This window comes from Tripterygium wilfordii, chromosome 9 (assembly GCF_013401445.1).
Source record: "Tripterygium wilfordii isolate XIE 37 chromosome 9, ASM1340144v1, whole genome shotgun sequence".
Lineage (NCBI taxonomy): Eukaryota > Viridiplantae > Streptophyta > Magnoliopsida > Celastrales > Celastraceae > Tripterygium > Tripterygium wilfordii.
In genome coordinates this window covers 13,755,992-13,768,110 of record NC_052240.1, presented here as the reverse complement: position 1 = coordinate 13,768,110, position 12,119 = coordinate 13,755,992, and the positions used below count along the sequence as shown (strand labels likewise).

General features: G+C 36.3%; 2 protein-coding genes across 3 annotated transcripts; one reads left to right on the top strand and one right to left on the bottom strand.

The window, feature by feature from the left end:
* Positions 1 to 224: 224 nt before the first annotated feature.
* On the bottom strand, positions 225 to 4,058 carry LOC120005710 (protein SAWADEE HOMEODOMAIN HOMOLOG 1-like). 2 transcript variants are annotated; one of them, XM_038855500.1, is made up of 9 exons: positions 3,795 to 4,058; positions 3,113 to 3,198; positions 2,897 to 2,942; positions 2,665 to 2,773; positions 1,890 to 1,959; positions 1,130 to 1,181; positions 836 to 952; positions 577 to 696; positions 225 to 475 (listed from the first exon to the last, which is right to left on the bottom strand). In XM_038855500.1, the coding sequence occupies exons 1-9, from the start codon at positions 3,849 to 3,851 to the stop codon at positions 434 to 436; spliced, it is 699 nt and encodes a 232-aa protein (XP_038711428.1). In that variant the 5' UTR covers positions 3,852 to 4,058; the 3' UTR covers positions 225 to 433. The 2 variants fall into 2 exon arrangements, with proteins under 2 accessions (XP_038711428.1, XP_038711427.1); XM_038855499.1 differs by having other exon boundaries at positions 809 to 952; positions 3,795 to 4,054.
* Positions 4,059 to 6,743: 2,685 nt separating this feature from the next.
* Positions 6,744 to 11,973, top strand: LOC120005635 (NADP-dependent malic enzyme). The gene is made up of 19 exons (XM_038855396.1): positions 6,744 to 7,006; positions 7,894 to 8,014; positions 8,102 to 8,176; positions 8,446 to 8,597; positions 8,688 to 8,793; positions 8,886 to 8,951; positions 9,131 to 9,226; positions 9,341 to 9,412; positions 9,504 to 9,587; positions 9,670 to 9,768; positions 10,057 to 10,104; positions 10,184 to 10,237; positions 10,358 to 10,456; positions 10,572 to 10,661; positions 10,796 to 10,873; positions 10,983 to 11,057; positions 11,154 to 11,244; positions 11,388 to 11,516; positions 11,590 to 11,973. The coding sequence occupies exons 1-19, from the start codon at positions 6,873 to 6,875 to the stop codon at positions 11,676 to 11,678; spliced, it is 1,758 nt and encodes a 585-aa protein (XP_038711324.1). The 5' UTR covers positions 6,744 to 6,872; the 3' UTR covers positions 11,679 to 11,973.
* The last annotated feature ends 146 nt before the right edge of the window (positions 11,974 to 12,119 follow it).

Sequence of the window (12,119 nt, the reverse complement as noted above, 5' to 3'; positions counted from 1 at the left end):
GATTGTTCAGGCGGGCTCGGCCCACTCGAGCCCATGGAATGGAAAATTTTCATAATCTACCCACGTTCAGCCCATGATCAACTGAGGTTAATTTTTGTGGATCGACTTTTTTTTTGATAAGCTTTGTGTATCGACTTCGCATGAACCAATACTACAAAATATATTGCCCTGCCCACCCCAGCCCAGCTTTGTGTGAAAAAGACCGTATCATCAGGAGGGGAAGATGGACAAGAGAGGCGGTTATCTTCTCATTAGCCCACCCAGGCTGCTAAATCTTGGGTCAGGCTAATTAACATGTATAAATCCTCTCTCAATAACTAATATAACTCTTAAAATGGTCCTCTGCATGAACATACCGCCGCCCAGATACAAAAAGAGGAGAAAACGCGCTGAAGAGTGGCAGAAAATCCAAAATATCTCCTGAACATATATTTTATAGAGGCCTGCGACATAATCTCCTTAAACGAACTCTTTCCTGGCAAAATAAGCAACTATGCTATAAGGGCCAAAAGGACAAATCAATACCAGAGAGTGTGCATACAAAATAGTGAAAGGCTTCAAGTAAGAAATACATGCCTCGGTGTTGTCATGGTCATATCGAATTAAGAAACGACACCTGCAGCCCCTAATATCATGCAATCTTCTTTGAATATCGATAACATGAGCATCATAATAGATGGATTGATCTCTCCTCTCCTGAACATAAAAAAAATGCCATAAGTAAGCTGTACCATGCCATAAGTAAGCTGTACTATTCAAATCAAAGAATTTTAATTTGTTGCCTTCGCAAGAATGCAACGAAAGCCACCTGAAAGCATAGCACAAGATCTCCAACCTTCACTGCATGACATTCTGTATGCTCCAGAGGGATGGAGCGTTCTCGCACAGCCTTCTTCACATTAACCCACTCATCCTCCTCCGCCCCAAATCCGACAAATCTCACACGAACCTCCTTTAATAAATGAAAAATAAAATAAAATATTTACATACGGAAGGGTAAGAAAATTGACTTCTTAATAGCATTCCCATTTTTAATTTCTCACGCTCACCTTACTTAACTTGTTCTGTTTATGCATATAATTTATTATTACTTTTTTTTTAATGCAGAGTGGAAGCAAATTATACTCACAGCTTCTCCAGAACTTAGAAACCTGTGTGTGAGAAACGACTCAACGTCATACCTGTAAAGGCAAAAAGGTTCAAAAAATGAGCAAGAATAAAAAAATGTTTACCATACATGTCTATACCCATATGGGATGGGGAGAATGAGGATGCTAGAATGTGGATGCTATAAGAGACACATATCCAAAAACATAAAGCAAGAGTTATGATTCCATGTTTACCATACATGTATATACCCATATGGGATGGGAGAGAAGGCAAGGATGTTAGAATGCGGATGCTATAAGAGACACAGAGCCAAAAACATAAAGTGAGAGCTATGATTCCAAGTATCAATGTCACAAGCCTAACAATAGACTTAAAATAATAGTCTGGAGGCACCACTAATTAAAGTCGTCAAGACCCTCATCATTCTTGCTCCATTAGCTTTGCCATCTCTGCGTAGAATTTTTGTATTACTAACTACATCAAAATATGATAACTAAGAATTTTTGTATAATTAACTATATGAAAAAATGATAACCAAGTTTTTTCGATCCAACAATTTAGAAATGCTCTAAAAGTTCTCAGATGCTTCACAGCCTTTTCAGTATAATATAGTCTATAATGTTGCCTTTATGGGCACTAACACCAGGTGAGGGGGAAGGTCGAAGTTAACATACCAACAGAAGCACCAGGTAATACCTAGATTCTCAATACGAGCAGACCTAGCATTTAAGATAGGAGCCAAAATGTATGTGCTCTTTTATGTAAGATTAATTTCTTACCATGCCTCGTCTGTTGATGACTTGGCCTCAAATTCCAACTCTGAGAGATCTGGCAGCTCTTCCCCTGCTTCTGAACAAATATCATCAGATACAGGAAAGTAAAAGTCATCATTCATATCACAGGAACTGGGACAACTTCATAGCAAACTTCTTCTTGCAATATATTGTGCTTTATACACAGTGAAGCAAAGCCATCCATTCAGTGACAAAAACTTGAATAATCCTGTGTATCAGAATGCTAGAAAGAGGATAGATAATATAAGAAAGTTTCCTCATAAATAGAAGGTACTTTAAAATGTATCTATATGTAAACAAGCACTCCTGCACACACAAAAGAGGCGGATCCATGCATAGCTACGTCAACAAAGAAATTCCAAATTATAAGAATCGATGGGAAACAAAAAAATCTCACAAGTTACAATAATCATGCTTGCTCCTTTGGCCTAATGAACATGTTCACAGTTAGTATCAAACACTACTGAGAAGGTTTACTACTCGGCCTGTCGGACATTAAATTGAGTTTATTACAACCCCATAATATACATTATTGGGGTAGGATAAGAATGCTTTGTAGTGACATTCGGTAATCCACTAGCCTACAAACATGGATGATGCAACTAAACATGTTTGCAACACTTGCATATACAACAGCTTCCTACGATGCTACAAAAGCTCAGACTAAGGGGGAGAGGATGAACTTTTCCCTTGTCCTAGTATTGATTAATCAAACTTTTACAGTTTTACTATGTCAGTAATTCATTGATGAGAGTAGCACCTTTAGGAATTGGGGAACGCCCTCGCTTCTTTCTTAGAGGACTAGCTACTGGAACAACTTCGGGCATAGGCATGCAATGCTGGTCCCTCTCCTGGAACCAAGTTTGGACCTAATATGAGAGTAGGAGTTAGAAAACATTTGTCTACGACTTCCACAAGCAAGTCCTGTGCCGGGCAACATGATCAAACAAGGAAGAACAGTAAAAGTGGCATAATAATGTAAGAATATGAACCTCTGTCCATTTAATAATAGGTTTCCCAGCACGACCAGAAGAGCAACTGCAAATACATGACATGACAATTCAATTTTTCACAACTTTTTTTTCTCGGTTGGTTGGCAGAAGGGGATGAGAACTAATCTCAAAAAATATTATTGTCTCACTAACATGTGTAAGTGCGAACCAAGTAATTTGATTCTGTCATAACCACATAATTAAGCGCAAACTCACTTAAAACTTTTTGCAATTTTCTGAAAAAACTCGTTGTCCATCAATCGAATATCTGATTCATTCAGAAACTTCTCCATCTTCTCAACCTGCAAAATGGGGAAAAAAGAATGAAAAAAAACACACATCCCTTGCGACATTCAAAATCAATAAAATTAGAAAATGACAGCTATTCTGGATATTAAGATCATAACTCCTAAAAACAACATGAGTTTGCTAATGGTGTAAAGAAGTATTGGCGTGATTAATGCATACCTTAATCAAATATAACTAACGGTATCAGGACAAAAGATATTGGAATCCTAAATGGGATATGCGGTAAGAAACAAACAAATTTAAAAGCTAATGATATAGGATCATAAATACCCCAGGTTTTGGGCTAAGTAGAAGCTGATCACGATCATAGACCAATTAAAGCCGTTTATACAAGTACATAGAGAAGTTTCCATATGAACGTAAGTAATAATGCGTTAGAAAATTCATGAAAAACTGATTTTAAAGTAAGCGCTAATGTTTCAATTCCTTCGAAGAATTGTCAAATATATGACGGAAGAAACAAACAGCAGTTCAAAATCAGGTTTCACATTCCGTGATACCCTAAGAGAAGTTGAGAAAGAAATAACACACTGCGATAGAAAATATTCGCGACTAAAAATAGGAAAACAAAAGAGAATCGCGTGGTCACCTCAGCACTTGTGAATCCAGAGAAGAGGAGCCTCGGCCTGGGACGAAGACGATCCATGGACACTCTCCCCTGGCAACCCTAATTCCTCGTTCTTTCCTTCAAATGATAGGGAAAGCTATTAAAAACCCTAGATAGAGAAATTTCTAGTTTCAGAGCAGAAGAATTTGGTCCTTCCAACTTTTCAAGCTCCGTGAGACGGAAGGTTTAAGCGCTTTACGAGGTTACAGAAGACAGAGGGACATGGACATGCGAAACGTGCCTCCTGGAAGCGGTGTGACTGAGTGAGGTGTCTTTCTGACATGGGCCAGTTTGAAGCCAATAAATCCATAGATTGGGCTTCTTGGGCTTTATGATGGGCCAATACAAATAGCCCAATTTGAGAGAACGAAGAGCTGGAAAGGCTTTTTATGGCATGCCAGACTGATTCAAAGATTTCACAATTATAAACGTGCCTCCTGGAAGGCTGGAAGCGCCGAAGCGCTGTGTGACTGAGTGAGGCGTCTTTCTGACATGGGCCACTTTGAAGCGCATAAATCCATAGATTGGGCTCATTGGGCTTTGTGATGGGCCAATACAAATAGCCCAATGTGAGAGAATGAAGAGCCGTGAAGTTTTTGTCATGGAATGCCAGACTGATTCAAAGATTTCACAATTATTATTCTCTCTTTGGTTGTTGGGCCATTGAAAAGAGCTTTGTATGTTTGAAAATTGAAAAGTAATTATGAACAAATTTTCCAACTTATTATAATTTCCCTTTCAAACCTAAACTATTATTTTTTAATGAATTGGTGAGGTAAACTTTCAAAGTCTATCAATTTAGTCATTGTATTGACGTAGTCATGGGAACCAGACCAATTAATATTACGGTAAAATCGAGACATGTTCTTGTTGACATGAAAGTATGAACTTTGAAGTCTTTGAAATTGAAAATTTAATTGTATATATATACTTGGAGAATGTCAATTGACTTTTACAAATAGCCGCGTAAGGTTAGGTATGCATGCATGAACACCCAACTTTGAATACGGTTGCTAGCTTGAATGATTACTTTAATCAAGGTAGAGGAAATTATATTTAATTGGACTAATTGCACTAATTTATGATGAGCATAATTTACTCATCACATATCATATTCTCTTATCATCCAACATGAGGGAATATAATTTTTAAAATTAACTAGTCGTATACCTGCGCTTTACATGTATTTTATTTTATAGTTCGTTGAAACAATTCTGTAATTCGAAATCTAGAATATGGTTCATTATTTTAGTTTTGCTTTGTAAATATCAATCTGATTTTGAAGAATAGAAGCATGCATCAATATGCACTTATAAATAACAAAATTAATAACATATAAATATTCATATGATGGTTATTGTATGTTCTAAACAAAATTAATATATATGAAATTTATATATACATCTACATAATTTTTGAACGATCAAGCTCTCCTCGGTTATTCTCCGTCATTCTCACGATTTGTTGTAGTATATGGGCTAATAGTGAGTGACATGCATGTATTATATGTTGAACTTACTATATATAATTCTTTTTCCTGTGTGCAAGAAAGAAATGAATATACATTTTAACAATGCATGTATAATGCATAAAAAAAATATTAATTTTCAAGGCAACATCCATTAATTGAAATAATGATACATAGAAAGAACAAAATTGTATGCACCATATACATGTATAATGCATAGAAATTATAAAGATAAATTTCGTAAATTATAATAATATATTTATTTTTCTCAAAAAAGTGATCATGTATGTGATTTATGTGTTTTAAGATAAATGTATGCAATAAATATCCATCTATTAAAAGTAAAATGGATATAAAAGATTACACTCACATGCCCATTCATACTAACTAATACATGCAAAGAAATTAAATTAGATTGTGTATCATCCATATTTTAAAATACCAGTTTGTGCCGCCGGTCATACTACGAAAATTGGGAATCGATAGCGAAGTCGATATTTTTGTAGCAAATCATCATGAACCGTGAGTTCATGGAGACAATAGATCTATGATTGCGGCATATCGATGATGATGATGAAGATCGACGCTAGTGCAAAAGTCCGATTCGATTAAATCCTTCGAAGAATACAGTATATACAGTAATATATTTACTCTCGAAATTAATATACATATGTAAATATATTATTTTCTATATATACTATATACGAAAAAAATATACTATATTATATTATTTTCTATATACTATAAACGAAAATATATACCATATGAATATAGTATATATTTTCATTAATGAATATATTATATATGTAAATATTTATTATGTATTATAAACCAACAGTTCAATATTCATCGTATCAGTTGAATCTTCAGCTTACACGGTTTAATGCACAGTACGATTTTTAATACTACGGTATCATTGATTGAATTTTTACAATCTAATATTTTTTAAAAATTTATTTTGTTAAAAATACAAAATGCCACTTGTCAATTTATAATAACTTGAAAATGATGACATGGATGCATGACAATGCTCACACATTGGATTTTGACCCAACTTATCTCCTTGTTGGAATTTTTTGTACGCGTGGACATGACGACCCTAATTTGAGCATATATCGTTTGTCCAATGTTTAGCTTGTATGTATGGTATTGTACTTCATTAAAAATATTGTACCTTCTCTTAGCATAAATATTTTGTTAATCTTAATTTAAGAACTTGAATGAAATAGTTTTTGGTTTCAACTTCTTCCACCTTACCAACCGTGGTCTTCTGGTACCCGGCACAATTGTCAATTATTATTATTTTTTTAATATATTTCTGAATCGATTTTTACACGTGGGAACTGTAGTCCTTGTATTTTCTTTCCTCTTCCCTTTCATGGAAAAAAAGCTAACCAAATATTGATTGACCAAGAAAGCCTTTCTCCTATAAAAGGTGGGATTTGCTGTTCTGGAATTGCACAACGCAAAGAGTGTGTGTTGTTCGGTCGTTTGGGTGTATTTACTTTCTGGGTGTTGTCTGGTTTCTTTAGCTTTCTGTGATTTTGCAGAGGCGTGTGATTGGTAGAGGAGAAAGAAGGGTTTGTGGTACAATGGAGACTGTAATGATCAATGGAGGTGATGAGGTTTACAGGAATGGTGTGGCTGGGGGTGTTGAGGACGTGTATGGTGAGGATGGTGCCACCGAGGATCAGCTAGTTACCCCCTGGACTGTCTCTGTAGCCAGGTGAGAGCACAGATTCATGATTTATGGATATATGCTGTTTGAATCCCACTTTATCTATTGAAGTTAAATGCTTATTTTTGTTGTCTTTGTTTTTGGTTCTGTGTCATTTTTCATTTGCATTGCAGTATTTGGTTTTGTGGACTTCTTCTGTTTGTTTTTTCCCCTTTATATATATATATATTTTTTTTTTTGTAGTTATTCGTTCTATTTAATAACAGATTCTTCTACCATGTTGGTTTGTCAAATGATAGTTAAAAGCAAACGCATAGACAGTTTAATATTAATACCATGGATCTTCCTTGGGGATTCATAGATAATTGAATACAATTGGTTCCATGGGCATGTAGATCTGGATGTAGTCTCAATAAATTATTGTCTCCTTCGCTTGAAACAGAAGAACAATACTTTGTGGACAATGAAGTTGATTAAGGTCGCCTTGATAATTTAAGATGCCAAACCATGTCCAAGCTGTTAATTATTGTTCATGGTGTATACTCGGGTGTTCATTTCCGAGGACATTTGATCTTTATTGTCTAAGTTAGAACTAAAGATTTCAGATTCATGACCTGCCTTTATGGTATTTTCATCCAAGCTTGGTTGGAAGCTAAAATACCTTCAAAAGTTTAGTTCTCCGCTAAAAATGGCATATGTTCTTTCTTTTGCAAACAAGGTAAACAAATTCCCGTGCACAAGGTTCCCACAGTGGGTGGGGTTGGGGACAGACAAGATGTTCATAGAGACTATTTTCAGGAATTTAATTCCCACATAAGATATACACAAAACCATTTTTCTGTTGATCACTTTATTATAGAGAAGCGGAGGACTTAATAATGCAAAATGTTATACTTTGGTTTGTTACTCAGCTAATATATCTATTTGTGCTACAGTGGATATACATTGCTGCGAGACCCACACCATAACAAAGGTCTGGCTTTCAATGAAAAAGAGAGGGATGCTCATTACTTGCGTGGGCTTCTGCCTCCCTCAATTGTCACCCAGGAGCTGCAGGTTAACTTTTGACATTGCTAACACTTCACCCCATTTGATATTCATGGGCTTTTTTGTTACCAACTCTAAAATCTCTTTGGCGATCAGGAGAAGAAATTGATGCATAATTTTCGCCAGTACCAAGTTCCTTTGCAACGATACATGGCAATGATGGATTTGCAGGTATATTCATGTCTACAGCAAAAACAATTTCTTTTGCTGTGGATATGCTGATCAAAGTGAAATCACAACTGCATCTCTCTAGTTTCATATGCTTTCAGTTTTACTGTATCAATACTTTAACCATTTACTACCAACCCCTGAGGAATCCATCTCCATTCATTAGGCTGAGATTATTATATTGAACCTACAGAAAAAATACCCAGTGCTACTAAACCGCATAGCAGCAGCATCGTAATATTAGGTGACAAAGATTCTGTTATGTTTTATAGGAGAGGAATGAAAGGCTGTTTTACAAGCTTCTGATTGATAATGTTGAGGAACTGCTACCAGTTGTGTATACTCCAACAGTTGGTGAAGCTTGCCAGAAGTATGGGAGCATTTTCAGGCGCCCTCAGGGTCTCTACATCAGTCTTAAAGAGAAGTATGATCACTTACTAGCATTCTGTTTGTGTTTACAATGTTGAAGTTGCATAGCAGTGCAGTGGAAACTGAAAGGTGACCTTTCCTTTAGGGGCAAGGTTCTTGAAGTATTGAAGAACTGGCCAGAGAGAAGTATTCAAGTTATAGTTGTTACCGATGGTGAACGTATTTTGGGGTTAGGGGATCTTGGCTGCCAGGTATTGATACCATCCACTCCTTAAAAGTAGAATATTCCACTTAGATAAAAAATAATAGGGCACATACATGTTTGATGTTTCTATGCTGTCAGGGAATGGGGATACCTGTAGGGAAACTTTCTTTGTACACAGCGCTAGGAGGAGTACGCCCCTCAGCAGTAAGAGTCACTATAACTTTTACAGCTGATTGACTGAATTCTTTATCTTTTTGGTTTTGTTTTCTCTTTTGTTGAATTATAAATTGTTTTTAATAAAAAATTATAAACAGTACTGAAAAAAAGTGAGTATTCATACATAGAAGTCATTGAATTTCTCAACCAGTATTGAAAATTTGCAGTGCTTGCCTGTGACCATTGATGTTGGAACAAACAACGAGAAATTACTGAATGACGAGTTCTATATCGGACTTAAGCAAAAGAGAGCAACTGGGCAGGTCCATGATTTCTCATTTGTTTTTGTTTGTCTCAAAATTTTCCTCAACTTAATGTGGCCAATTTAAAATGTGTTTTGATTTTATAAATTTAACGGGCCTTTTACTGCACTTTAGGAATACAATGAACTTATGGAAGAGTTCATAAGTGCAGTTAAGCAAAATTACGGGGAGAAAGTCCTTGTACAGGTCAGTCATTTTTCGATGCAGAAATCATATAAATTCTTTTTCCCCCAACTCCGGCAAGATTCTATTGTCTGAATATGAATATGTTTTTCAGTTTGAAGATTTTGCAAACCACAACGCATTTGAGCTGCTGGCCAAATACAGCCAAACTCACCTTGTCTTCAATGATGACATACAGGTGCAATGTCATAAAAGATTAACTCCTCTTGAAAAAGAAAAATGGTTTCATTTTTCTTATTGTAGTCCTCTACTGATTGCAGGGTACAGCATCTGTGGTACTAGCAGGGCTTCTTGCAGCTCTGAAATTAGTTGGCGGAACCTTAGCTGACCATAAATTCTTGTTCCTGGGTGCCGGAGAGGTAAGGCTTAACGACTCTATGATTTTTTGCTTTTGTTGGTGGTGTTGGTGTTTTCTACAGATGAACTTGCCGAAAGTCTATCATGCACTCTGTCTTTATTTAACCAACTCTCATACATATGCTTCAATGTTCTAGTTTTGCAGTTTGATCATGTAACCATTTACTTTGAATTCTCTTTTTTAACGTTCCTGTAGAAGATACGCCTTGTTGGACACTCTTCTCTTTTCTATGCATCATGCATGTGGTTTAGCACTTTATGTCTCACTTACATTTTGATTAATTTTTTAGGCTGGAACGGGCATAGCTGAGCTTATAGCTCTTGAGATTTCAAGACAGGTATAAACTTACTGTTTGAACAAGTGCTTTGATTTCTTTCTGCTGAGCTTGGTGAATGACCATGCACTACTTTTATCAGACCAAAGCTCCAGTTGAAGAGACACGCAAGCAAATTTGGCTGGTGGATTCAAAGGTAGTATAAAAAGCTGATAAAAGTTTACTGCTTGTTTGAAGAACATATGATTTTACTTTAGTTATATTTTCGCATTTTTTCCATATGTGACGACTTTTTATTATTATTATTTTTGAACAGGGACTGATTGTTAGCTCCCGTAAAGAGTCACTTCAGCACTTCAAAAAACCTTGGGCTCATGAGCATGAACCTGTCAAGGAACTCGTAGATGCTGTCAAGGTGCAAAAATTGTGGAATCTGAGAAAAGAAGTTATCCTAAAATATGCACAAGTTCAAAAAAGAAAAATACAAAAAATAAAACTCACCTCTCATCGTATGAGTCTCATTTTTTCAGGAAATTAAGCCGACGGTGCTGATAGGGACATCTGGAGTAGGAAAAACATTCACAAAGGAGGTGGTTGAGGCCATGGCATCTTTCAATGAGGTTCTCTTATATCTCTATTTCTCTCCTCTCTTGCTCCCATAAATGCGTATATCAATGAAGCCATACTGTTCAGAATAATCACAAACATCAGATACAAGGAAATATTTATACTGATCTCTACAATTGCCATGCAGAAACCTCTTATTCTTTCTCTGTCCAATCCCACCTCACACTCTGAGTGTACAGCTGAAGAAGCTTATACATGGAGTGAGGTAAATATATATTTTCTTTATGATAAAATATTGTGATTGCACGATTTGGCAACAAGGTTAGCTCACTACTCTTTTTCACATCATCTTCATAATTTTCTTCTATCTGCAGGGTAGGGCAATCTTTGCTAGTGGAAGTCCATTTGACCCTGTTATGTATGATGGGAAAGTTTTTGTCCCCGGACAGGTCTGAACTATCCGTATTTTTATATTTCTTGAAACAACACTCTCTACCCCATTTTGATTGTAATTGATGGCTTTCCTTTTTATTCTTGCTGTTCAGGCAAACAATGCTTACATATTCCCCGGGTTTGGTTTGGGCTTGATCATATCTGGTGCCATTCGTGTAAGAGATGACATGCTTTTGGCAGCCTGTAAGTACATGAAGTTTGTTTTAACACATTTATGTTCAAGTTTTAATGAACCAGTTACCCCATGATGCTTGTAGAGGCTCTTTAACAATGTGGGATTAAAGCGGCCTATATCTATATATCTATCTTTTTTTTCTTTGCAACAGCTGAAGCTTTGGCTGCTCAAGTGACCCAAGAAAACTACGACAAGGGACTGATCTACCCACCATTCTCTAATATCCGCAAGATATCAGCTCATATTGCTGCAAAGGTTGCTGCCAAGGTTTATGAACTTGGTGAGTACCTTTCTGATGTCTTTGGCTAATATGTACAATGGCGTCCATTGACGGTTTATGTATGCTTTCCCAGGTCTGGCATCTCGTCTCCCTCGACCAAAAGATCTTGTCAAGCATGCGGAGAGCTGTATGTACAGCCCAGTCTACAGAAACTACCGCTGAACATGGTAGCGAAACCATGCATTTAGCAATCAGCTCGTCCTGACGATGGTTTCCCAGATTCCATATTTTGCCAATTTTTCTAGAATGTCTTTGTTTAATTTCCCCAATCCCCAGCCCTGTTCGGAATAAACGGTCTGGTATCAGATCAATCCTATTTTTTGACAAATAAAATATTGATATAATGTGCAATGTTAGAAGTTCCTTTTGTTTGCACTATGTAGCAGATGATATGTAAACCAAGATAAAAACATGTATCAGTTGAATAAGGAAATAATTTTCTTTTTATGATTGACAATTATGGCATCCTGATAGTATGCTATATAAAAAAAAAATCTGTCAAAGTGCTACCCAACCTCACTTGGTACGCTGACGGCCAAACTGGAATGATAGACAGTAATGCAAACATCTACTAGACATGAACCTACTTGCACACCTCTTGCT

Bases quoted from the DNA above. Each gene is read 5' to 3' on its own strand.
- LOC120005710 (XM_038855499.1), bottom strand. From the start codon at position 3,851: ATGGATCGTCTTCGTCCCAGGCCGAGGCTCCTCTTCTCTGGATTCACA. The intron at 3,199-3,794 runs GTGACCACGCGA...CCCATTTTGCAG, and splicing joins CTGGATTCACAAGTGCTGAG to GTTGAGAAGATGGAGAAGTT. The intron at 1,182-1,889 runs GTAAGAAATTAA...TTGCCTTTACAG, and splicing joins TCATCAACAGACGAGGCATG to GTATGACGTTGAGTCGTTTC.
- LOC120005635 (XM_038855396.1), top strand. From the start codon at position 6,873: ATGGAGACTGTAATGATCAATGGAGGTGATGAGGTTTACAGGAATGGT. The intron at 8,177-8,445 runs GTATATTCATGT...TATGTTTTATAG, and splicing joins TGGCAATGATGGATTTGCAG to GAGAGGAATGAAAGGCTGTT. The intron at 9,413-9,503 runs GTCAGTCATTTT...TATGTTTTTCAG, and splicing joins GGGAGAAAGTCCTTGTACAG to TTTGAAGATTTTGCAAACCA.